The 27093-nt window shown below is 45.9% G+C and overlaps 1 protein-coding gene across 8 annotated transcripts in view; it reads right to left on the minus strand.

Annotated features, from left to right (window-relative positions):
• Positions 1-27093, minus strand: part of KDM4B (lysine demethylase 4B) — a 262102-nt gene that overhangs the window by 25255 nt on the left and 209754 nt on the right. For 2 of the 8 annotated variants that reach the window (XM_083363243.1, XM_083363245.1), the window contains exons 12-14: positions 23346-23815; positions 4212-4332; positions 1825-2003 (exon numbers count right to left, since the gene is read on the minus strand). In XM_083363243.1, the coding sequence (XP_083219369.1) occupies positions 1825-2003; positions 4212-4332; positions 23346-23815 (770 nt within the window). Of the gene's footprint in view, positions 1-1824; positions 2004-4211; positions 4333-8710; positions 11380-12777; positions 12816-21547; positions 21615-23345; positions 23816-27093 lie in introns of those variants that run through there. The other 6 variants (XM_083363244.1, XM_083363248.1, XR_014492596.1 and 3 more) reach the window with 6 other exon arrangements.

A 27093-nucleotide genomic window follows, 5' to 3' on the forward strand; every position in this document is an offset into this window, starting at 1 on the left:
TTGGAAATAGCTGATTCTGTAGGGAAGGGTTGAGAACACACACACCCCATCCCAGATTTTATGAAGGCCCCAACCCATCTTAGCATGCGGCTTTTCACTTAGTAGCAACGGGGCAAGAGCTGTTGAGGTTGGCTTTCCCACATTAGACAAGGCCTTAGTGCTCGATTTATCTCCTCACTGCTATTGATCATCAAGATGAAGGCTTCAGGAGGCGTCACCTCTTGGTTCAGGTTGAGACTCTTATCGGGATCCCGATAGATCCACCCCACCTGAGATAGCAACAGAGATCGGAACGGGGCCACTGGCTGCAGGTCGATTCAACAAATGCAAAAGTTGAATCAATTTCGACAGAACCGGGCCAGTAACGACAAAAGAATGAAAGCCAATCCAGAAAGGCAAGCGTTGCAATAATTCTTGACGAAAAACGTGACCGCCAATAAACAAAACTAGCTCGAATGAAATGAATACAGGCAGAGCTGGTTGCGGCAAGCGGAATTACCAGCTAGATAATAATAATAATAATAATAATAATAATAATAATAATAATAATAATAATAATAATAATTATTATAATTATTATTATTATTATTATTGTACCGTCCTGACGCGTTTCGCTGCCCCAATTACTGTTCTGGGCATGGTTGTCCCTGCCTCGAAAAAACAGGACCACAATTTGGAAGTCCTCCTGGCCCTGGCGCTTCTGCCGAGCGCAGAGGTGGAAGCTGCGGCCAAGGGGGACTTTGGCCAACTCAAGACTGGTGCACCAGTTACGGTCGTTCCTGGATGGTTAAAGCCTGGATGAAAGGGTCTTCTGTCCTTATCACCGCAGGTTTAGGCTACTGTAAAACGTTCTACCCGGGACTGCTTTGGAAGGCAACTGAAAAACAGCAGTTTGTTTAAAAAAAAAAAAAGAAAGGAAAAAAAAAACGCAACGCAGTGGCCAGGATGGCTGAGAGCCAAGCCTGCAATATGACATTGACTGTCCAATGGCTGCAGAGATAGCCAATACGTTGCCGAGTCCAAAACTGCTGGTTTTGGCCCATAAATTTCTGATTTAGTTCAACTCCGGGACAGTTCAGATGGCAAAAATCCATTCTGGCCAGCCCGGAACGACAAAGCTGCTGCAGCGATTCGTAGTCAAAACTTGTATAAGCTGCGCTGCCATTAAAAACTCACTGGGGGAGACTTCACTGAATGACCTTGAAAGAAGGCCGGGGGCTTATCTACGCAAAGACAAACACAAGTGATCCTAGTCAGGTGTTTTCTTTCCTCAAAAAGCAACTGGACTTTTTTTTTTTTGCTGGAAGACGTTTCCCTTCTCATCTTAAGAAGCTTCTTCCGCTCTGACCGAAAGACAGCCGGTTGTTTCGACAGAATTCACTGAACAAATGTTTCGCTTAGCAAGCAAGATTCGGGGGGCCCCATGGCGGCCGTCAAAATCGAGGACCGCCCGTACCACATCACAGTCCGACTGGGCTTCAAATTCCCAGAATTCCCCAGAGCAGCAAAGCTGAAGTCCACGCAGCTGAAAGTGGCCAGGGCTGGAGGGCGGAAAAAAAACGACAACAAAAGAAAACACACTGTTCCTGTTGAAGAGGCCAGGAGCAGCCTGAGCAGCACAAACAGCCTGTAAAATTGTAAATATGTGCCAGTTGCCGAGGGCTCAAATCTTGATCACGGGGCTGCGGGGCTGCGGCGACACGGGTGTGAAGGGAGAGTTAGCTAGCGCCGCCGCTTCGAACAGTCGCTAAACGAGTCGCTGTAAATTGAGAGAAACACCTCCCCCCGGTGTCGGCCTGACCCCGGGACGAGCTGTACAATTACCTGGTTATAGGGGTAGAAGAGTGTGCAGATGGCACAGTAGGGCTCCCTCAGAGCCGCGGCAGCGTTGAATCGCCTCTCGGCCGCAAAGTTGGGCGCTTTGTTTTTCCACTGGAGGGAAAGTAAGGACTTCAGGGGCTCCGGATCGCCGGCGTCTTCCTCGCCACTAAACAGGGGGGTTTCTGAAAGACAAGACGGGGCCGAGAAGGGGAAGTTCGCCTCTCCCGCAAAGAAGCTGAAATGGTGAACTTCAATATTTGAGGGGCTGACACAAAGAAGGGGGGGGGGTCAAGCTATTCTCCAAAGCACCCAAAGGAATATTAAGCATGTTCGCTGCCTTGAGCTATTTGTCGAGCAATAAAAGTGGGATGAAAAATAAATAAGTTTCACCAAGTTTCATGGGTGTGTGTGTGTGTGTTGGGGTGGGGGTGGGGCTGAACATTTGAGCCCCAAATAAAAGCTTTTTGAGGCAACTTCCTTTATTTTATTTTATTTTTATTTTATTAAACTTATATACCGCCCTTCTCACGTAGGACTCAGGGCGGTTCACAAGGTTTTTTTTAAAACAATACAACAAATTACATAGATTAAAAACAATTAAAATGATTAAACTAACCTTGAAACTAAAAACCCCAAAAACAATTAAAATACAATTAAAACCCCAATTAATACCCTCAGCCCCCACCACCCCAACCCCCCCCATGAAACTTGGTGAAACTTATTTATTTTTCATCCCACCTTTATTGCTCGACAAGTAGCTCAAGGCAGCGAACATACTTAATATTCCTTCCTCCTCCCATTTCCCCCCCCCACCGCACACACACACACACACACAACAACCCATGAGGTGGGTTGGGCTGAAACAGGTTGAAAGTCAGGTTTTTGTGTCTAAGAAAAGGACTAGAACTCACCCACTCCTGGTGACTGGCCCAAAGTCACCCAGCTGTCTTTTGTGACTAAGGTCGGACTAGAATTCACCGTCTCCTGGTGACTGGCCCCAATTCACTCAGTTGGCTTTCGTGCCTAAGGCGGGACTAGAACTCACTGTCTCCTGGTGATTGGCCCAAAGTCTCCCAGCTGGGTTTCGTGACTAAGGGGGGGGACTAGAATTCACCATCTCCTGGTGACTGGCCCAAAGTCGCCCAGCTGTCTTTTGTGACTAAGGTCAGACTAGAATTCAACGTCTCCTGGTGACTGGCCCCAGGTCACCCAGCTGGGTTTTGTGCCTAAGGCAGGACTAGAACTCACCATCTCCTGGTGATTGGGCGAAAGTCACCCAGCTGGGTTTCGTGCCTAAGGCGGGACTAGAACTCACCGTCTCCTGGTGATTGGCCCAAAGTCACCAAGCTGGGTTTCCTGCCTAAGGCGGGACTAGAACTCACCGTCTCCTGGTGATTGGACCAGTCTCCCAGCTGGGTTTCGTGCCTAAGGCGGGATTAGAACTCACCGTCTCCTGGTGATTGGGCCAAAGTCACCCAGCTGGGTTTCCTGCCTAAGGCGGGACTAGAACTCACCGTCTCCTGGTGATTGGCCCAGTCACCCAGCTGGGTTTCGTGCCTAAGGTGGGACTAGAACTCACCGTCTCCTGGTGATTGGGCCAAAGTCACCCAGCTGGGTTTCCTGCCTAAGGCGGGACTAGAACTCACCGTCTCCTGGTGATTGGCCCAGTCACCCAGCTGGGTTTCCTGCCTAAGGCGGGACTAGAACTCACCGTCTCCTGGTGATTGGCCCAAAGTCAACCAGCTGGGTTTCCTGCCTAAGGCGGGACTAGAACTCACCGTCTCCTGGTGATTGGCCCAAAGTTACCTAGATAGCTTTCAATTCTAAAGTCTCTTTGTTTCCAGTCTTGCTGCCTTAACCAGTAAACCAAATCAGCGCTGTAATTATTCCTTAGCAGGGAGAGGTATTTGATGACATTATTAAAGAATAGTGGGGGGGAAAAAATGACCTGCTGGCACCCTATTGTACGTATTGTCTTTGTCTCTAGCACAAAGGATATCTCAAATACCTTTAACCAGATGCTTTTTTAAAATAAAATAAAAAAACAAACGCTAAAATGTACTAGTCTGCTCCTTTTTATGACTCTGGTAAGATATTAAGCAGCCTGTGATTTTATGAAATAAAGCGCCCAGCTGGCGGTCTAAATGGTGGGAAGATGAGAAGGTGTCATCCCTTCACAATCCGCCCAGGTGGGCTTTGATGCTAACCACGGAGGTTTCTCCGCAGCCAGCAAAGATTTGAGCCTCCTGGCAAAAGAGGATTGAGTGGATCTGTAACTCCCCTTCCAGTCTTTTGGCTCTCCTCTGTGCCACTCAGTTGCCCAGGGCAACCGGAGGAAAAAACCCGTGGACCGTTCAGAGGCAGCCCCCCCCCCTGGTTTTTTGACTCACCTTCATCGCTGGAGGCTTCCTGCTTCACCACTGACAAAGGGGAGCGGGTGGGCGGCTTCCCCAGCGGGTGACGGCGGCTCTTCTTGATCTCCATTTTGAGTTTCGAGAAAGTAGAAGTCTTCTGGAAGAGGAAAAAAGAAAGAAAGAAAGAAAGAAAGAAAGAAAGAAAGAAAGAAAGAAAGAAAGAAAGAAAGAAAGAAAGAAAGAAAGAAAGAAAGAAAGAAGGGAGGGAGGGAGGGAGGGAGGGAAGGAAGGGAGGAAAAAAGGAAGGAGAGGGAGGGAGGGAAGGAAGAAAGGAGGGAGAGAGGGAGACAGAAGGAAGAGAAAGAAAGAAAGGAAGGAACGAAGGAAGGAGGGAGAGGGAGGGAAGAAAGGAGGGAGAGAAGGAAGGAAGGAGAGAGAGAGAAGGAAGAGAAAGAAAGAAAGGTAGGAAGGAAGGAGGGAGGGAAGAAAGGAAGAAGAGAGGGAGACAGAAGGAAGAGAGAAAGAAAAAAAGAAAAAAAGAAAGAAAGAAAGAAAGAAAGGAAGGAAGGAAGGAAGGAAGGAAGGAAGGAAGGAAGGAAGGGGGAAAAGGAAGTAAGTAAGGAAGGAGAGGGAGGGAGGGAAGAAAGGAAGGAAGGAGGGAGAGAGGGAGACAGAAGGAAGAGAAAGAAAGAAAGAAAGAAAGGAGAGGGATGGAAGGAGGGAGAGAGAGAAGGAAGGAAGGAGAGAGAGAAGGAAGGAAGAGAAAGAAAGGTAGGTAGGAAGGAGGGAGGGAAGAAAGGAAGGAGGGAATGGGAGAGAGAGAAGGAAGGAGGGAGGGAGAAGGAAGGAAGAGATAGAAAGAGAAAGAGAAAGAAAGAAAAAACAGTGCATTATTTTGCATAACGAACAATGGGAACAATACAGGTAGTCCTCGACTTACGACAGTTCACTTAATGACCGTTCAAAGTTACAACGGCACTGAAAAAAGCGACTTACGACCGTTTTTCACACCTGCGACCATTGCAGCATCCCCAAGATCCATGAGATCCAAATTGAGACACTCGGCAACTGGCTCATACTTATGACTCTTGCAGCGTCGTGTGTGTGTGTGTGTGTGTGTGTGTGTGTGTGTGTGTGTGTGTGTGTGTGTGATGTGATCCCCTTTTGGGACCTTCTGACAAGCAAAGTCAATGGGGGAAGCCAGATTCACTTCACAACAACCGCAGTGATTCACTCGACGGTGAAGGAAAAATCGTAAAATGGGGCAAAACTGACTGAATAATAATTGTTATTATTATTACTGTTATTATTATTATTATTATTATAATAATAACAGTAATATGGGTCGTAAGCAATTATGGGTCGTAAGCCGAGGACTGTCTGTCACGGTGTTAGGATGAAACGCTCTAAGGTTAAACCCTCAAAGCTTTTTTTTTTAAAAAAAAAAAAACTATTGTTTTGCAACCTTTTCTGGTCTGTTTTAGCCAGAGACACTTATCCGTAGAAGAGAATGTTTGCTGCTCAGGATTGAACCGTGGAGTTCTTGGTGCTCTCTCGAGTTTGTTTCTTGACACAGTGAGATGCTGTTGAATCCAGATTTATTTATTTATTTTGCTGACACCTAATAGACAGAATCTATGCCAAATTAAAGAACGGTTGCAAGAACTGGGTATGGCTAGTAATCGAATGAAGAGAAGGACGAGGGGTGACAGGATAGCAGTCTCACAATCTTTGAGGGGCTGCCCCAAAGGAGAGGAAGTCAAGCTATTCTCCAAAGCTCCTGAAGGCAGGATAAGAAGTAACGGATGGAATCTAGTCAAGGAGAGAAGCAACCTGGAACTAAGGAGAAACTTCCTGACAGTCGGAACAATTAACCAGTGGAACAACCTGCCTCCAGAAGCTGTGAATCCTCCAACACTGGAAGTTTTTAAGAAGAGACTGGACAGCCATTTGTCTGAAATGGGATAGGCTGTCAGGAGGTTTCTCCTTAGTTCCAGGTTGCTTCTCTCCTTGATGAGTTTCCGTCCGTTGCTTCTTGTCCTGCCTTCGGGCGCTTTGGAGAAGAGCTTGACTCCCTCTTCTTTGGGGCAGCCCCTGAGATACTGGAAGGCTGCTATCATGTCCCCCCTCGTCCTTTTCTTCATTAAAGTAGACATCCCCAATTCCAACGACCGTTCCTCATATCTTTTAGCCTCCAGTCCCCTGATCCACTTTGTTGCTCTTCTCTGCACTCTTTCTAGAGCCTCAACATCTTTTTTTACATCGTGGTGACCAAAACTGGAGGCCGGATTCCAAGTGTGGCCTTCCCAAGGCCTTGTAAAGTGGTATTAACACTTCACGTGATCTTGATTCTCTCCCTCTGTCAATGCAGCCCAGCACTGTGTTGGCTTTTTTGGCAGCTGCAGCACACGGCTGGCTCCTATTTAAGGGATTGTCCACTAGGACTCCGAAGATCCCTCTCACAGTAGCTACTACTGAGCCAGGTGCCACCTATAGTACCCTATCTCTCCATTTGGTTTTTCTTGCCTAAATGTAGAAGCTTATTTTTTTCACCACTAAATTTCATTTTGTTGGACAAGGCCCGATGTTCAAGTCTGTCAAGCTCCATCTCTATAAGTCTAGCTTCAGGAGGGTTGGCTATGCCTGCAACTTCTCACTTAGCAAACATAAATTTGGGGCTCAACCTGTAAGTCGTAAGTCGGGGACACGGGTACCACCATTTTGTGAGAGCCTCTTAGAACTGCCACTCAAAAAAAAAAAAAAACATGCTTTAAGAAGGCTTTCCATTTTCCGGGCTTCTGGTCCCACCAATTCCAGTTCAAATCCAGGCATCCCTTTGTCTCCTCTTTTTGGCATCTGACAAATCCCGAGTTGTTCTCGGGGCAAAATGACAGATGCTCAGCCGTGACACACACCTACCTCGCTCCCTTACGTAGTAGCGCAAGACGTCTCTGCGTAAAGCCATGCAGGAGGTGAGAAACGCTTGATCAGAAAGCAAGAGAAGGGTTGCCTAGCGGCCCTAATGATTCGGGATGGTTAAAGCGGGGAATGTACAATAGTCCGCGTTTTTGAAAGTGCCCAGTTTTGCACCGGAGAAGCCTTGAGGTCTTATCTTCACGGTTTCTGCAGAATTATCCAAAACACCCAGCAAAGGTTTCTTGTCACTTGCATCGAGAAAAAAAAAGTACATTTTCTTCCCCTCCCCCTTTTATTGTTTGCGCTGAAACTAGTGTCCATCACTCTATTAGTAAAAGCGTACAAAATTCTTTGGAACCTTGATGGTATCACTTAAAAATTAAATCTGCACGTTACCACCCGGGCCCCCGAGATACGCAAGGTAGTCCTCGACTTACAACCCTTCATTTAGTGACTGTGCAAAGTTACCAAGTGACTTAAGGCCATTTTTTTTACACTGTTAACAGCCGTTGGGAGTCTCTCTGTGGTCACGTTTATCCACATTCAGACGTTTGGCAACTGACTCCCGTTTACGACGATCGCAGCATCCAGGATCACGGGATCCCCTTTGGTGACCTCCTGACGAGCAAAAAGTCCATGGGGGAAGCCAGATTCACTTAACAACTGTGATACTACCTTAAAAGCTGCGTTGATTCACTTAACAACTCTGGCAAGGATCGTAAAACGGGGCAAAACTCAAGTTAGCAAATGTCTGGCTGAGCAACAGACGTTTGGGGCTCAAGTGTGGTCGTAAGTTGAGGACTGCCTGTATTTCCTGCAAACCACTTTTCCTTTTGCATATGTAAGAACGTTAAGAAATAATAATAATAATAATAATAATAATAATAATAATAATAATAATAATAATAATAATAATAATGATGTTGTTGTTGGAAGGGACCTTGGAGGTCATCTAGTCCAACCCACTACTCAGGCAGGAAACCCTATACCAATTCAGACAAATGGCTGTCCAGTCATAATGCTGGCCAAACTCTGGTCTGTAATGGGTTTTGGCGCGTCACGTTATCTCGCTACCTCTTTGGGAGAACAAGGTTGACTTATGGGAAAAAAAACCAGCTCCTAGGAATGAACAGTTCGTGTACTTGTTCAGTATGTGAGAAACAGACCCACAATTTGGGACAAGCACTGTCCCACCCCATTTGCCATGGCTCGTCGTGCTCCTCTAGGTTGCTTTTCCTGGCGCAACTGCCTCCAGCAAGCTAGTTTAAAGGCAGTTAAAAGGCGGTTTACCCACACATGGCAGCTAAACACGGTAATTCAAAGGTAGTTATAGCTGCACCGGGGATATCCAAGTTTGGCAACTTTTAAGAGCTCTGGACTTCAGTTCCCAGAATTCCCCAGGCTTGGGGGATTCTGGGAGCTGAAATCCACAAGTCTTAAAGTTGCCCAGGCTGGACACGCCTGAGTTACTTACTACCCTGTGGCTGACTACTCAAGAGATCTTGCACAGATTACTGAAGGAATTTTTTTGGTTGGTAATTTACAGTCTATACAGGTGGTCCTCGAGTTATAACTGCAGGTAGTCCTCAACTTCCAACGGTTCATTTAGTGAGCATTCAAAGTTACAGGGCCACTGAAAAACAAGTGACCTAGGACTGTGTTTCAGATTTACGGTTGTTGCAGCGTCCCCGCGGTCATGTGATCAAAATCCGGATGCTTGACAACTGACTCAGCTTTATGACGGGGGGGGGGGGGGGCAGGGTCCCGGGGTCACGTGATCCCCTTTTGCGACCTTCTGACAAGCAAAGTCAATGGGGAAGCCAGATTCGCTTAACGACCGTGTTCCAAACTAAGCAACTGTAGTGATTCACTTAACAACTGTGGCAAAAAGGTCGTAAAGCAGGACAAAACTCACTTAATAAATGTCTCGCTTAGCAACAGAAGCCTTGTGCTCAATTGTGGTTGTCAGTCAAGGACTACCTGTATTCATTTAGTTACTGTTCAGAGTTACAACGGCAGGGGAAAAAAGTGACATGCCACCAGTTCTTACGCTTACGTCCGTCACGGCATCCCCACAGTCACATCAAAATTTGGATGCTTGGCAAACCATGCCTTTACAGTGGCTGCAGTATCCTGGGATCACCATTTGTGAGCTTCCCACTACCAAAGTCAAGGGGGAGGAATACTGGATTCGCTCAATGACCGAGCGATTTGCTTAATGACTGCACAATTCTCTTAACAACCAATGGCAAAATGGTCTACTCTGTTCTGTTCCATTCTATTCTATTATTATTCTATTCTATTATTCTATTCCTATTCCTATTCTATTCTATTCTCTATTCTATTCTATTCTATTCTATTCTTATTTCTTATCGTATCGTATTGTATCGTATTGTATCGTATTGTATCCTATTCTGTTCTATTCTATTCTATTCTATTCTATTTTCTATTCTATTCTATTCTATTCTATTCTCTATTCTATTCTATTCTATTCTATTCTATTCTATTCTATTCTTATTTCTTATCGTATCGTATCATATCCTATCCTATCCTGTTCTATTCTATTCTATTCTATTCTATTCTATTCTATTCTATTCTATTCTATTCTATTTTCTATTCTATTTTCTATTCTATTTTCTATTCTATTTTCTATTCTATTCTATTCTATTCTATTCTATTCTATTCTATTCTATTCTATTCTATTCTTCTATTATTGTTCTATTCTTTTCTATTATTTTATTCTATTTTTCTATTCCATTATTGTTCTATTCTGTTCTGTTCTATTCTATTCTATTCTAAAATGGTTGTAAAACTGGATGCAATTCACTTAAGCACCGCCTCGTTTAGCAATGGAAATTCTGGTCACAGTTGGGATTGTAAGTTGAGAGGACTCTTGTATGAAGCTTTAACAACCCTGCCAATTTGGACCCAGCCTCCTTTCATAAAAGTACAGGTAGCCCTCGACATACGACCACAACTGAGCCCAGAATTGATGTTGCTAAGCGAGGCGTTCGTTCAGTGAGTTTTCTGCCATTTTACAACCTTCCTTGACACAGTTGCTAGGTTAGTCACACGGCTGTGAGGTGACCCTGTCTTCCCCATTGACTTTAAAAAAAACACAAAACAAAACATTTGTATTATTGTTTTTTATTGTTGTTAGCCGCCCTGAGTCCTTCGGGAGATAGGGCGTCATATAAGTCCCAAAAATAAATAAATAAATAAATAAATAAATAAACTGACATAAGCACGAGTCAGTTGCCAAGCCTTTGACTTTTGATCACGTGACCGTGGGGATGCTGCAACGGTTGCGCGGAAATGGGCCGTAAAGTCGCTTTTTTCCAATGCCACTGAAACTTTGAACCGTCGCTTTCCCTGCCTCTTTTATAGCGGCATTCCGATCAGATCTTTTTTTGATACGATGTGTGGGTGGATCCTGGGACACCCACAGGCACGGAAAACGGAGAGCTGCACGGGAGCGCCGAGGCAAGAGGGCAGGGAGCAATGTATTTATTTGTCTTCCTTCTTCCAAAATGGCACGCCACGCCTTTGTGCAGCAATTGTCAAAAGCTCAGCCCCAGGTCTCGGCTCAAAGCTACACAAAGCGACCACCGCAGGCGTCAAACGCAACCTTCCAGGGTAATATATATATATTAAAAAAAGAGCAAATGAAGAAGGGATCACACCGATTGTAAGAGAATACGTTAAAAAAAGAAGAAAGAACTTTATTGCTGGGTGGCAAGGCCCAACTTTTCATTGCCAAACAAGGGAACAGGTGGCACCTGCTGTGCCCATCACCGGCCCGCAGCACAAGCACAGACACACACAAAGAGTCCAGCTTTGGCCCAGAGCGCTTCGACACGTCGCCGCGGTCTCGTCTTTTGGAGGGATCCGGGCCCAGCCAGCCAGAAACACAACATCCCCTAGGAAGAGCCGTGCGGTGGCGGCGGCGGCAGCAGCAGCAACAACGGGAGAGGAGCCCCCGTCAAGCCCCTAGGATCTTGTCGATTTCCAACCGGATTTTTCTCCAGTCGGCCGCCATAATGTCCGAATACTGTCTGTACAAGAGGTGTCGCAAGCGGCCCACCACGTTGTGGGGCAGAGCCCGCTTGCCTCTGCCCCCGGAATAGCTAACGGCGTTCCGCCACCTCCGCAGCTTATCTGAGGGGATCATCCGGGTGAACAGGGCCGCCGCGTACCTGGCCGGCTTGCCGCAAACGCGCTTGAATAACTCCCGCCTCTCCCTTTTAGGGATCCTCCACAAGGTGATATCGTCCAAGCGTAGGACAGCCTGCAACAGGGGAAGGTGGATTACTTCAGACCGAAACGTGACCCCAAAGCTTCCCCGTAGCCGAGACGGAAGGCGGGAGCCCTTCCCATCACCGGCCGGCCCAACGCGCCAGACAAGTTGAGAGGGCGGCCTCAGCCAAGTGGGGTCCTTGGGTGTCCTCAGGGCTGGGTGGCTCCCGCGGAGACGTTTCACGGGTCAGCTCGGTGGCCCTCGACTGGCAACCCTTCGTTTATTGATCCAGTTTATTTATCCAGCTCATTTGTCAAATGTATTTAGTCATGGAAAATATTTATCAAATATATTCATTCATGACATATATTGATTAAATATATTCATTTACCAAATATATTTATCAAATATATTCATTTATCAAATATATTTATCAAATATATTCATTTATCAAATATATTTATATTTATCAAGAGCCTTGGTGGAGCAGTGGGCTAATGCCTCCTTAAGGAACACCAGCTGCCTGCCATTAGTGCAGGTTCGAGTCCCACCAGGCTCAAGGTTGACTCAGCCTTCCATCCTTCCCAGGTAGGTAAAATGAGGACCCAGATTGTTGGGGGCAATTAAGCTGACTTTGTAATAATGCCGCTTGGGGGTGTGTGTGAAAGCCCTAATAAGCAGGCCTATACATAGAATGAAGGCTACTGCTAAGCTTGTAAGCCGCCCTGAGTCTTCGGAGAAGGGCGGGATATAAATGGGATTAAAATAAAAAATAAATAAATAAATATTTATTGATCAAATTTATCAATTTATTGATCAAATTTATTGATCAAATCTATTTATCTATCAAACGTATTTATTGATCAAATTTATTTATTAATCAAATTTATTGATCAGATATATTTATTGGACAAATTTATCAAATATATTCATTTATCAAATATATTTATCGATCAAATTTATAAAATATATTGATCAAATTTATTGATCAAATAATTTATTGATCAAATTTATTGATCAAACTTATTGATCAAATGTATTTATTGATCAAATTTATTTTTCAAATGTATTTATTGATCAACTACATTTATTAATCAAATTTATTGATCAGATATATTTATTGGTCAAATTTATCAAATATATTCATTTATCAAATATATTTATCGATAAAATTTATAAAATATATTGATCAAATTTATTGATCAAATAATTTATTGATCAAATTTACTGATCAAATCTATTTATTGATCAAACTTATTTATCAAATGCATTTATTGATCAAACGTATTTATCAAATGCACTTATTGATGAAATGTATTGATCAAATGTATTTATTGATCAAACTTATTTATCAAATGTATTTATTGATCAAATTTATTGATCAATTATATTTACTGGTCAACTTAATTTATCGAATATATTTATTGATCAAATGTATTGGCTGCTCACCTTACCAGAGGGTAATTCTGGGCAGCTTACAGTTACATCTAAGTTAAAACATAAAAAGTTAAAATCAAGCCTTAAAACCAAAAGGTTTGGACCATTTGAAGTTACAACGGAGCTGAAAAAAGTGCATTTCCCACTTACAACTGTTGCAGCGTCCCTCACGGTGATCAAAATTTGGGCGCTTAGAAACTGGCGTGTATTTATGACGGTTGCAGTGTTCCGGGGTCACGTGATCCCCTTCTGTGACCTTCTGACAAGGAAAGTCAAGGGGGAGTCACTTAACAAATGTGTACAAATGTAGAGATTCACTTAACAACTGTGGCCAGAAGGATCGTAAAATGGAGCGAAACTCATTTAAAAACTGTCTCGCTCAAGCAACAGAAATTTTGGGCTCAATCGCAGCTGTATGTTTGAGGATGACCTGTATTTATGACGCTTGCGGTGCCCCGGGATCACGGGATCCCCTTTGGCGACCTTCCGGCAAGCAAAGTCAATGGGGAAGGCAGATCCCTTGCTTAGCAATGGAAACTTTGAGCTCAACTGTGGCCGTAAGTCGAGGACTGCGTGGAACATCGCCAACAGACCTGACTAGGGAACGTCATGGGCGGTAGCACCACACCGATGACGTTACCCACCGGTAGTTGGGTGATGACATTGCCTGCAAGGAAACCACCAAACTCAGAGAAGATCAAGGACCCCACAGTTCAGCCCTGAGCTACAAATATTCCTTTTCTAAAGATAGGGACGCTGACGTCTATAAATTCCCAGAATTCCTCAGCCAGCACGCTGCAATTCTGGGAGCTGAAGTCCCGTTCGTGTCAATGTCAGCAAGGCAGAACAGCACCGGTCTAGACGGATCTTACTAGGGCTAAGACAGGGGTAGGCAAGCTTGGCCCTTTTTGTTGTGACTCAGGGCCAGCCTGTGGGTCCGACAGCCGGCTCCGATGTATCGGAGGACTCAGATGTGGGGGAGGAGGGAAACGAACCGGCTGATGATGATTTGGAGGCTTTGCAGAGTCCTCAGCCGGGGACCTCTTCTCAGCTGCGTGAGCCCAAGAGTGCGGAGGAAGATGACCCACAGCTGGCCCTGTTCAAGGACGCCCGACGCAGGAGGCAGTCGAGCAGGAACAAACAAAGAAAGGCTGTGAGACTCCTCGGGAGGAGGCACAGGGAGACCACGCCCTGAGCTCTCTATAAAAGGAGTGTTTGGGGAGGGGCTGGTTGCTGAAAGCAACTTTTCCGCTTGAGAAGACAAGCTCTAGTGTTTTTGTTAACTGCGTAATTACATCTTGGCAGAAGCCTTTTAGCCTTGGACGCTCTCCAGTCTCTTCTTTCTGATAAGGGGTTTGTTAGAAGAGGGCTGGTTCAGAACACTTTTATGACGCGTGGACTTCAACTCCCAGAATTCCTGAGCCAGCCTGGCTCAGCTTGGAAACCTCTCCCTTTCCCCTCAGGAATTCTGGGAGTTGAAGTCCACCAGTCACAAAAGAGCCAAGCTTGCCTACCCCTGGGCTAAGAAGACAGCGTGCAGCTGGCGACAAAAGAGAAACACAGGACGTACGAGGAGGATTCTGGAAGGTGGAGTAACTCTTATAAAGGTTATAAAGACCTGTCTGGGCTTCTTATTTTCGTGTCTCTTGTCGCAGTGACCTTCAGAGCTAATCTCTTCTTGGGCAAGCAAGCCCAGTTTGATTCTTCTGCCTGAAGTCTTAAAGATCTGGTTAGTTGCTAACATTAACACTCTTTTCCACGGCTTCCTGGGTGGTGATTTGCATGTCTGATCTCTCTGTCCCATGCTCGGCCTAAAGAGAGTGTGGGAATGAGGTCAGGTGTTTCCATTCGTAACAATGGTGATCAGAGAATCTTTCTTTCTCTTTTTTTTCTTCCTTCCTTTCCTTTCCTTCTTCCCTTTTTCCTTCCTTCCTTCTTCTTCTTTCCTTCCTTCCCTCTTTCCTTCCTTCCTTTTCTTCTTTCCTTCCTTCTTTCCTTCCCTTTTCTTCCCTTCTTCCTTCCCTTCCTTTTTCTTCTTCCCTTCCTCCCTTTTTCCTTCCTTTCCTTCCTTCCTTTTGCTTTCCTTCTTCCCTTTTCCTTCCTTCCCTTCTTCCCTTTTTTCTTTTTCTTTCTTTCCTTCCTTCCCTTTTTCCTTCCTTCTTTCCTTTTTCTTCTTTCCTTCCTTCCCTTCTTCCTTCCTTCTTTCCTTTTTCTTTCCTTCCTTCCTTCCCTTTTTTCCTTTCCTTCCTTCCTTCCCTTTTTCCTTCCTTTTCTTCTTTCCTTCCTTCCCTTCTTTCCTTTTTCTTCTTTCCTTCCTTCCCTTCTTCCTTCCTTTCCTTTTTCTTCTTTCCTTCCTTCCCTTCTTCCTTCCTTTTCCTTCTTTCCTTCCTTCCCTTCTTCCTTCCTTTTCCTTTTTCTTCTTTCCTTCCTTCCCTTCTTCCCTTTTTCCTTCCTTCCCTTCCTTTTTCTTTCCTTCTTCCCTTTTTCCTTCCTTCTTCCCTTTTTTCCTTTCCTTTTTCTTTCCTTCCTTCCCTTTTTCCTTCCTTCTTTCCTTTTTCTTCTTTCCTTTCCTTCTTCCCTTTTTCCTTCCTTCCTTCTTTCCTTTTTCTTCTTTCCTTCCTTCCCTTTTCTTCCCTTCTTCCTTCCTTTTCCTTTTTCTTCTTTCCTTCCTTCCCTTCTTCCCTTTTCCTTCCTTTCCTTCCTTTCCTTCCTTCCCTTCTTCCCTTTTTTCTTTTCCTTTCTTTCCTTCCTTCCCTTTTTCCTTCCTTCTTTCCTTTTTCTTCTTTCTTTCCTTCCTTCCTTTCCTTTTTCTTTCCTTCCTTCCTTCTTCCTTTTTCCTCTTTCCTTTCTTCCCCCTTTCCTTCCTTTTCTTCTTTCCTTCCTTCCCTTCTTTCCTTTTTCTTTCCTTCCTTCTCTTCTTCCTTCCTTTTCCTTTTTTCCTTCCTTCCCTTCTTCCTTTTCCTTCCTTCCCTTCCTTCCTTTTGCTTTCCTTCTTCCCTTTTTCCTTCCTTCTTCCCTTTTTCTTCTTTCTTTCCTTCCTTCCTTTCCTTTTTCTTTCCTTCCTTCCTTCTTCCCTTTTTTCCTCTTTCCTTTCTTCCCCTTTTCCTTCCTTTTCTTCTTTCCTTCCTTCCTTCTTTCCTTTTTCTTCTTTCCTTCCTTCTTCCCTTTTTTCCTTCCTTCCTTTTTCCTTCCTTCCTTCCCTTCTTCCTTCCTTCCTACCTTCCTTCCCTTCCTTTCTCACCTTTATTATTTTTTACAAGCACCTCAAGGCAGCAAAACTATCCTACACTCCTTCTTCCTGCTATTTTCCCCTCACTCAGCCGGCTTTTCTGGCTAAGGCAGAGCATGGAAGTCCGGATCTCCCACTTTCTGGCCTGGTGCCTTAAATCGATTTCTCTTTCTTCCCTGTCCGCTCTCCTCTTTTTCACGAAAACTTGTCTTCAGTTAGAGATGCAACTGGGAGTGCAATTAATGTCAGGATGGTTACGGACCCTGGGTCTAAACAGGCGATTTCTATAGAGTAGCAATATCAGCTAGGTCAGACGTATAGCTGAGGCCAAGCGAATAATTTTAAAAGAATAAGCAAAAATTGCCCTAATTTCAAGAACTTTTTTTTTGCCTAGTTGAAAAAAAAAAGAGAACGTTCCGACGTTCTGGGTGGTGATGAGTTGGGAAGAGGTGTAGCTCGGAGCTCACCCGTCACATCTGTTGAATTCAAGTTAAAATAAACTCGATAACAAGAGGATTCCGGGAAACAAATCCCAAAATGATAATTCCTTCCCTCACTTTGCCTTGGTTTTATAACACCTCAGGAAAGAGAGCAAGGCTTGAAAGCAGGAGACTTACCAAAGTACAGGTAGTCCTTAACCAACAGCCGCAATACCCCTGGCTAAGCGAGGTAGTTGTTGTGAGTTTTGCCCCATTTTATGACCTGCACTTGTTAGGTGACTCTCACAGGGTCGTTAAGCAGATGCTGTAACTGGCTTTGCATGTTGGAAGCTGGCTGGAAAGAGTCTAACCCAGGGGTAGGCAACCTCGGCTCTTTGATGACTCGTGGACTTCAACTCCCAGAATTCCCGAGCTAGCATGAGGGAACTATGGCCCCTTCATGACTTGTGGACTTCAACTCCCAGAATTCCTCAGCCAGCATGGGGGAACTATGGCCCCTTCATGACTGGTGGACTTCAACTCCCAGAATTCCTCAGCCAGCATGGGGGAACTATGGCCCCTTCATGACTAGTGGACTTCAACTCCCAGAATTCCCGAGCTAGCATGAGGGAACTATGGCCCCTTCATGACTCGTGGACTTCAACTCCAAGAATTCCCGAGCCAGCATGAGGGAACTATGGCCCCTTCATGACTGGTGGACTTCAACTCCCAGAATTCCCGAACCAGCATGAGGGAACTATGGCCCCTTCATGATTCGTGGACTTCAACTCCCAGAATTCCTGAGCCGGCATGAGGGAACTATGGCCCCTTCATGACTCGTGGACTTCAACTCCCAGAATTCCTCAGCCAGCATGAGGGAACTATGGCCCCTTCATGACTTGTGGACTTCAACTCCCAGAATTCCCGAACCAGCATGAGGGAACTATGGCCCCTTCATGATTCGTGGACTTCAACTCCCAGAATTCCTGAGCCGGCATGGCTCAGCTTGAAAACCTCTCCCTTTCCCCTCAGCATGGCTGGCTCAGGAATTCTGGGAGCTGAAGTCCACCAGTCATAAAAGGGCCAAGGTTGCCTATCCCTGCACTAGACGGTGATGCCATGACCCTGGGACAGTGCAACCGTCATAAATACGAGCCAAGTGCCCCAATTACAATCAGGTGACCATGGGGGATGCTGCAATAGTCTTTAAGCGTGAAAAACGTAAATCGCTTCTTTTCAGGACCGTCGGAACTTTTGAGCTGTCACCAAAGGAACGATTGTTAAGTTGAGGACTACCTGCACTCAGAGAAGGTTGCTGCAGTTTGGCGGGTCGAACCCCGAGTGCCGCGTAGCAGAGTGAGCGCCTGTTACTCGTCCCAGCTTCTGCCAACCTAGCAGTTCGAAAGCACGTAAAAATGCAAGTAGAAAAATAGGGACCACTCCGGTGGGAAGGTAACAGCGTTCCGTGCGCCTTTGGCGTCTAGTCATGCCGGCCACATGACCACGGAGACGTCCTCGGACAAGCGCTGGCTCGCACCGGCCCCTAGAGTCGGAAACAACTAGCACGCGTGTGCGGGGGAACCTTTACCTTTACCTTTTAGGCCAAAAGAACAAGGAAGAAGCCTTTTTCTTCTTCCGTGTCTCAAAACATGCCATCAAGCTTTACGACTCTGCGGTTTATTCACCGCAATTTGCACAGATGGCATGTTTTGAAAGACAGAAGGAGAAAAGGCCTCTTTCCTTGTTCTTTTGGCCTGCGTAAGGGGTTTGGAAGGCTTGTAACAGAAGAAATATTAACAGAATCAACAGAATAACAAGGGTTGGAAGGGACCTTGGGAGGTCTTCTAGTCCAACCCCCTTGCTAAGGCAGGAAACTACGCCATTTCAGACAAATGCTTGTCCAGTCTCTTCTTTAAAAACTCCAGTGTTGGAGGAGCCACAACTTCCAAAAGCAAGCTGTTCCGCTGGTTAATTGTTCTCAGAATAACAGAGTTGGGAGGGACCTTGGAGGTCTTCTAGTCCAACCCCCTTTGCTCAGGCAGGAAACTCTATACTATTTCAGGCAAATGGCTGTCCAATCTCTTCTTAAAAACATTCAGTGTTGGAACATTCACCGCTTCTGGAGGCAGGTAGTTCCACTGGTTAATTCCTCTCACTGTCAGGAAGTTTCTCCTTAGTTCCAGGTTGCTTCTCTCCTTGATGAGTTTCCATCCGTTGCTTCTTGTCCTGCCTTCAGGTGCTTTGGAGGATAGCTTGACACCATGCCCTCTTCTTTGGGGCAGCCCCTCAAATACTGGAAGACCGCTCTCATGTCACCCCTAATCCTTCTTTGCATTAAACTAAAGGTTAAGGTAAAGGTTCCCCTGCACATGCGTGCTCGTCGTTTCCGACTCTAGGGGCCGGTGCTCATCTCCGTTTCAAAGCCGAAGAGCCAGTGCTTGTCCGAGGACGTCTCCGTGGTCATGTGGCCGGCATGACTAGACGCCAAAGGCGCAAGGAGCGCTGTTACCTTCCCACCGTAGCGGACCCTATTTTTCTACTTGCATTTTGACGTGCTTTCAAACTGCTAGGTTGGCAGAAGCTGGGACGAGTAACAGGCGCTCACTCTGTTATGCGGCACTCGGGATTCGACACGGCAAACTGCCGACCTTCTGATCGACAAGCTCAGCGTCCTAACCCATTGAGCCACCGCGTCCCATTAAACTAGACGTACCCAATTCTTGCCACCATTTTTCAGAAGTTTTAGCTTCTGCTTCCCTCATCGTCTTTGTGGCTCAAAGATTTATTGATTGCACAAGCGTTACCACTAAGCCATTCTCTTGCCTTTCTGACTCTCAGTGGGGGCAACTGAGTCACTGACAGGTGGGACTGAGTTATTTATAAGTAGGACCGCCAACACAAAAAGGACAAAAAAAAACACACAAAAAAACAAAAACAAGACTTGGACGAGAAGGACACAGAGAAAGAACCTGCCCTGGGAGCTGTTAGAAACGTCTATTAATACACTGCGCCGGAAAGTGACTTTAAATACGACAAATTCAACCTTACGTCTGGGGATTCTCCAGGTTGGGGGCCTGTCGGGAGATGCCTGGACTGGCTTGCCAGTAGTTCTCAGATAACTGGGTTTAGGACTGTTCCAAGATAGAACTTATTGCAAAAAAAAAAAAAGGGAGTTCCAACAGGGTCCCTCGGCCAGACTACGGGCGTGGCCGTTTGCAACGTCCCGCAGTCACACGACTGCATTGCATCGTGAGGTTTGCTGAAAAGCACAAGTTAGTTTGGGTTTTCAGGCGAAATTGCGCTGTAGTGAACAACGGGGGCTTTACGACACTTACCGACCGCTGCAAAAAGGGTCATAAAATTGGGTGGGCTATGTCAGCAGTCCCCCAACCGTTTTGGCACCAGGTACCTATTTCATAGGGACGCGGTAGCTCAGCGGGTTAGGATGCTGAGCTTGTCGATCAGATGGTCGGCAGTTTGGCGGGTCGAATCCCGAGTGCTGCGTAGCAGAGCGAGCGCCTGTTACGCGTCCCAGCTTCTGCCAACCTAGCAGTTTGAAAGCACGTAAAAATGCAAGTAGAAAAATAGGGACCACTCCGGTGGGAAGGTAACAGCGTTCCGTGCGCCTTTGGCGTCTAGTCATGCCGGCCACATGACCACGGAGACGCCCTCGGACAAGCGCTGGCTCTTCGGCTTTGAAATGAAGATGAGCACCGGCCCCTAGAGTCGGAAACGACTAGCACGCATGTGCGGGGGAACCTTTACCTTTTACCTATTTCATGGAAGACGTGTTTTTTTCCCCCCATGGAACTGGGGCGGGGAGGAGGAGCGTGCAACCTAGATCTCACACATGCGCGACTTCGTTCACCTACAGCTCAACTCCAGCTCTGCGGCCCGATTCCTAATAGGCTATGGACCGATACTGGTCCAGAGCCTTGGGGTGGGGTGGGGGGGTTGGGGACCCCTAGGTTATGTGACCTACCCACTTTTTGACCATTATGTCATATGACTGTTAACAGAGAGATTCCCTTACATTTCTGTACTGAAGACTTCCTGCATAGCCGCTGATATGGAGTGCTTTGTTCAAGGTGACACTGAGGAAGTCAAACGAGGTGTCCATATAGATTGAATGGATGAAGTTTTATTTAATTTATTTATTAGATGTAAATGCCCCCCCCTCTTATTGTCACATGACTCTGAATGGATGGATGGATGGATGGATGGGTGGGTGGATGGGGTAACAGATCGTCAATAACTGAGTTTAAACATGCTTGGGATAAACACATGTCCGTCATCTGTCAAAAAATTGAAACTAAAAAATAAAATATAAAAATAAAGAAAAATTAATAAATCAGTTAAAAAGAAAAACAAAGACAACGAACAGACTCAATGGGCCACTAGGTCTTTTCTCTGCCACCAGTTTTGTATGTTTGGATGGATGGATGGAGTAACTGAGTTCATTTGTAACCCAGTTTAAACATGCTTGGGATAAACATCCATCCATCATCTGGCAATAATAATAATAATAATAATAATAATAATAATAATAATAATAATAATAATAATATATAATAATATATAATAATTAATAATAATAATAATATATATATATATATATATAAATAATAATTAAAATAAATTAAACAAAAACAAAAAAGCAAACTCGATGGCATTTTTCTGCTGTCATTTTCTATGTTTTGATGGACGGATGGACGGACGGACGGACATTCCTACTGGATTTCTTCCTTCTGTTTTGCTTCACATCTCAGAAGGAAAGTGACCCAACTTACAAACCAGGGGAGAATTTTATGTCACACGCTATCACCGAGAAGCCATGTACTTTTAACCAATCCATCCTATCCTGTCATCAAAAGGTGATTTCTTAAAACCTCGCAGTTGAATTTGCTGGTGATTGTGGCATTCTCAGGAAAGGGTCCAGATCAGAGTGAGGGGGGGGGCGCGGGGGAGACGGACACACCTTTAAAAGAATAAACCTTTTAGGATAGGGAGGAACCGCGCCGTTCAATTTCTCTGCCTCAAAAGGAAGTCCGGCCTTCCTAAAACAGTCACACGTGGAGCAATGTCCAAAGTTGCATTTTTTTTTTTCCTTGACAAATGAGATTGGGCTGTAGTAGTGCCTGAAAAACGAACCGGGTTCAAATCTATCCACAGGTTTGAAAACCCCTGTCGTTGAGGCCGCACTAGGGACAAACCAATGGGGAGATTGTTAAGACGCTCTTGCACGCTTAGGGGAGAAAGGAAAAAAAAAAAAGCACCGGGAAGGCAGAGAGGAGGAATGTTTTCATTTGAAAATATTATATTTCGCTCTGCCCAGCGAAGCTTTTTGAACCACACAACCCAAACACTGTACTGCATGGTCTAACGAAAGGGTGAGGCTGATGTCCGCACCATACACCTCCACGGACTGACGAAACATGCAATCCATAAGACATCTTACAAGTAAGATTTCGATATTATGATCATTTCTTTTTTAAAAAAAATTACTAAGGTAGAATGTTTCCCCCCCCCCAAACTGTTATCAAAGCAGCCGAAGCGCTAAGCCCGAGAAGCTGACTTCCTTTTGTGTCCATCCTACCCAGTTGCCAGCCAAAGCCACAAACGGCAAGTTCAAACAAATATTAAGTTTATCTCTTCTTCTACAGCTCTGAGGGCAGGGGAGAGAAGTATGAAACGAGCAGAGAAGAAAAGAAGAGGAGAATAACACACTTAGGGACAAAGAAGCTAGCCAGCTCGTGTTGAAGCAGTTTGGAACAGGAAGAGAACATATTTGCAATTTCTAGGCAATAAATTCAGCAAGGTCTTAACACCTCAGGGATTGCAAAAAAAAAAAAAAAAAAAAAGGTAGACAAGACATTTAAGAGATTTCAAATGGGCCCTGTGACCCGGGTAGACACGCTATGGTTTCAAATCGTGCATTAAAAATACATGACCTTTTCCCACCCGTAACCAAACCGTGTGAATTTTCCGAGTTTTAATAAAAGAAGAAACAATGATGGGGGGGGGGGGAAAGGCGTAGAAAAAAATTTAACCCAGAAAGGTAAGATTAGCAGGTCAACACACTAGGTCCGAGTTAACAGAATAGAATAACAGAATCACAAGATTTGGAAGGGACCTTGGAGGTCTTCTAGTCCAACCCCCTGCTCAGGCAGGAATCCCTATACCATTTCAGACCAATGGCTGTCCAGTCTCTTCTTAAAAACCTCCAGTGATGGAGCACCCACAGCTTCTGGAGGCAGGTAGTTCCACTGGTTAATTGTCCTCACTTGTCAGGAAGTTTCTCCTTAGTCCCAGGCTGCTTCTCTCCTTGATTAGTTTCCATCCGTTGCCTCTTGTCCTGCCTTCAGCTGCTTTGGAGAATAGCTTGACTCCCTCTTCTTTGGGGCAGCCCCTGAGATACTGGAAGGCTGCTATCATGTCAAATATCTAAGAAGCTGCCTCAAAGAAGAGGGGGGCGGGTTGTCCACCTATTCTCCAAAGCGCCCAAAGGCAGGACAAGAAGCAACGGATGGAAACTAATCAAGGGGAGAAGCAACCTGGAACTAAGGAGAAACTTCCTGACAGTTAGAACAATTAACCAGTGGAACAGCTTGCCACCGGAAGTGGCGGGTGCCCCATCCTTGGCAAATTTTAAGAAGAGACCGGACAGCCACTTATTGATAATGACCTAGGGCAGGGGTCTTCAACCTTGGCCCTTTGATGACTTGTGGACTTCAACTCCCAGAATTCCTCAGCCAGGAATTCTGGGAGCTGCAAGTCCACAAGTCAGGAAAGGGCCAAGTTTGAAGACCCCTGGCGTAGGTTTTGTCCTGCTTGAGCAGGGGGGGTTGGACTAGAAGACCGCCAAGATCCCTTCCGACTCTGTTCTTCGCAAGGCTCTAACTTTGTAAGGCTGGATGTCGACCGGGGCTCACCTGCAATTTACTGGGCTCGGCAGCCCCCTCGGCGCTCTCTCCTTTGACGCTGCCGCCGTCGTCGTCCTTCACGTCCAGCTCCAGCGAGGGCATCTGGTCCTTCTTCACGAACCGCTCAAAGACCTCCTGGCAGGTCAGGCGTTTCTTCTCCGCGGCGGCCTTCTTGCACTGGGGCACCACGTAGAGCATGGGGATGATGGGCCGCTGCTTGGACTCGTCCTCGTCGGCGGGACCTTCGGAAGAGAGGGCGCTGAGGTTGGGCATGAGGGGCTGGCTGTCTTCGGCCGGGTGCCTGGCCCTCTCGGGCCTTCCTTCCGCCGGAGGGCTGGGCTGTGGATGCTGCCGCTCGTCCTTTGGCGCGCAGGGCTGGGGCAGGAGGAGGGGAGGAAGCAGCTCGTGCAGTGGCAGCTGCTTCTTCTTCTTCCTTTCACCTCTGGATTTGGGGTTGCGCAACTTCGGCCGGCATTCTCCTGCAGGGATCATCGGGTGGTCGACAAATTTCAGACTTTTACAGGCGGTCCTCAATTTACGGCCGCAACTGAACCCCTCCCCCTCCCCCCAATTTCCACCGCTAAGCAAAGCAAGGCGGTGGCTAAGAGAGTTTTACCCTCTCTTACAATCTTTTTTTGCCACAACAGTTAAGCAGATCAGTAGCTGCAGCTGTTTAGTGAATTATGCGGTTGTTAAGCTAACAGGGTTTCCCCACTGACTTGTTGAAAGATGGAAGGGAAGGTTGCAAATGGTGATGGACAGATAGATAAATAGATGTAGGTAGGTAGGTAGATGGATGGATAGAGGTAGGTAGAGGTAGGTAGGTAGAGATAGATAGATAGATAGATAGATAGATAGATAGATAGATAGATAGATAGATAGATAGATAGATAGATAGATGTAGGTAGAGATAGATAGATGTAGGTAGATAGGTAGGTAGATAGATATAGATAGATGGAGGTAGGTAGGTAGGTAGAGATAGATAGATGGAGGTAGATAGATAGATAGATAGATAGATAGATGGAGGTAGGTAGGTAGGTAGAGATAGATACATGTAGGTAGATAGGTAGGTAGATAGATATAGATAGATAGATGGAGATAGGTAGGTAGGTAGAGATATAGATAGATGGAGGTAGGTAGATAGATAGATAGATAGATAGATAGATAGATAGATAGATAGATAGATAGAGGTAGGTAAATAGGTAGAGATAGATAGATGTAGGTAGATAGATAGATGGATGTAGGTAGGTAGGTAGGTAGGTAGATATAGATAGATAGATAGATAGATAGATAGATAGATAGATAGATAGATAGATAGATAGATAGATAGAGGTAGGTAGGTAGGTAGGCAGAGAGAGAGAGAGAGAGAGAGAGATTATATAGATAGCCTTGTCAGTTTTATTACTGTGGGCACAATGGGACACATTGAAAATGAAATTTAGTTTCTTGCTCTCAAGAGTGTACACATACATAGCACACATTTAAACACGCTATATACAATATATGTATAGACCTACACCCTTACATATAAATAACATATAAATATTAATCACTGTCCATCCCGAATGCATAATGAAAAGAGGATGCTTGAGAGTTCACAAGGTTAATACTGTATGGGACAAAACTGGGACTGAATCTCGATGTTCTGCTTCGGATACCTCGGAGACCCCCCCCTCCCAGAAGGTAACAAGGAAAACAGGTTGTGAAGAGGATGAGTTGTGTCCCAGACAATCTTGCGGACCCTGTTCAAGGAATGCTTATATGCCACATCCTGGATGGGAGGGAGGAAACTGCCAATGATCTTTTCGGCTGTCCTCACCACTCTCTGCACTGCTTTCCTGTCCGAAGCAGGGATGTTTCCAAACCAGACTGTGATGCCGTATGACGGGATGCTCTCCGTCGTCCCCCTGTAGAAAGTGGTCAGGACGGGGGAAGGAAGATGGGCTTTTCTCATGCGACGCAGGAAATGCAGGTGCTGCTCTGCCCGCTTCACCAGTGTCTCGCTGTTGAGCGACCAGGCCGGGCTACTCGTTAGCTGCACATCCAGGAATTTGATGCTGGTAACCACCTCCACAGGTGAAACACTAACGCACAGAGGAATGTGGCTGTGCCTGCCTTTTCTGAGGCCGACAATCATCTCTTTGGTTTTTCCAATGTTTAAAACTAGGCCGTTCTCCTTATCGCTATTTTCAATGCTGTTGTAACTTTGAGCAGTCACTAAACGAATGATTATAAAGTGGAGGATTACCTGTGTATAGTCTCCATCTCCTGGTGATTGGCTCAAAATCACCCAGCCAGCCAGCCTTCATGCCTAAGGCGGGACTAGAACTCTCCATCTCCTGGTGATTGGCTCAAAATCACCCAGCCAGCCTTCACGCCTAAGGCGGGACTAGAACTCTCCGTCTCCTGGTGATTGGCTCAAAATCACCCAGCCAGCCAGCTTTCACGCCTAAGGCGGGACTAGAGCTCTCCGTCTCCTGGTGATTGGCTCAAAATCACCCAGCCAGCCAGCTTTCATGTCTAAGGCGGGACTAGAACTCTCTGTCTCCTGGTTTCTAAGCCACCATCATAACCTCTGCATTAAACTGACTCCTGAACTATGGTCTCTCCAATATTCGATGGAAGCGGTGATCTACTCTTAATTAGTTTTCTAGTGACAAAATAATTGAGGATTACTAGGCTTCTAAAGCCCCGAAGGAACAAAACCGGAAATGGAGGTTAAAAGAAAATTGTAACTTGGACTGACATTCACATTCTCATGCCTAACTCTAGCAATGTGAAGGCCAGAAATGGGTTTGCTGTGTCGCTTGACTTATTTGAAAAATTATACACTTCCCGCATTAATAGGTTTCAGAGAATGCTATAATTACGAAAAGGGTCTGCATTTTGGACACTGGGAAAAGTGGAGTGGGCTGCTGAATTCCGGAGAGCGTATTGAGGACCAGGCTTAGTTCAAATGATCTATCCGCTTACAGGTACTCCTCGACTTACGATCACAGTTGAGTCCCAAGTTTGTGAAGCGGGACATTTGCTGAGCGAATTCGGCCCCATTTTACGACCTTTCTTGCCATAGTCGTTAAATCCATCGCTGCAGTTGTTAAGTTAGTAACACGGAAGGTCACGTGACCTCGGGACACTGCAAGCATCATAAGTGCGAGTCAGTTTCCAAGCATCCGGATTTTGATCGCTTGACCCGTGGGGATGGCGCAATGCTCATAAACTATGAAAAACGGTCCGAAATCACTTTTGTTCGGTGCCAATGTAAATTCGGATGGTCACTAAATTAATTGTTGTAAGTCCAGGACTACCTGTGCAGATACCTGCAATGCCTCATACCTGGAATACTCGACTTTCCCATGGCTGGCTGGGAAATTCTGGAGCTGAAATCCACGCATCTTAAAATTGCCAAGGGGAAGGTGGATCATCCAAGGATCCCCTTGGGTGTAACGAAGTGATCTTTGCTTATGCTGGAGGTGACACCAGAGCTCCCCCGCCTTTCTGGATTGGTGGCCCGGAGGAAAAGGGAGGAGCAGGGAAATGTATGCGCGTGCGCAAAACGGGCAGAGGCGCGGCGGTGCTGGTGGTGGCACCAGCGCCCCCATGCATACACAAACGGGACCGCTAGCGCCCCCACGGCAGCACTAGCACGAGTGGGGAGGCTGTCGCCAGCCATTCCCGCAGGCTGGTAGCCAATAGGCCATGGACCGGTACTAGGGTGTGGCCCACAGGTTGGGGACCCCTGGGTGAGACAATCCAT

Source organism: Vipera ursinii, assembly GCF_947247035.1.
Source record: "Vipera ursinii genome assembly, chromosome: 1".
NCBI classification, from domain to species: Eukaryota; Metazoa; Chordata; class Lepidosauria; order Squamata; family Viperidae; genus Vipera; species Vipera ursinii.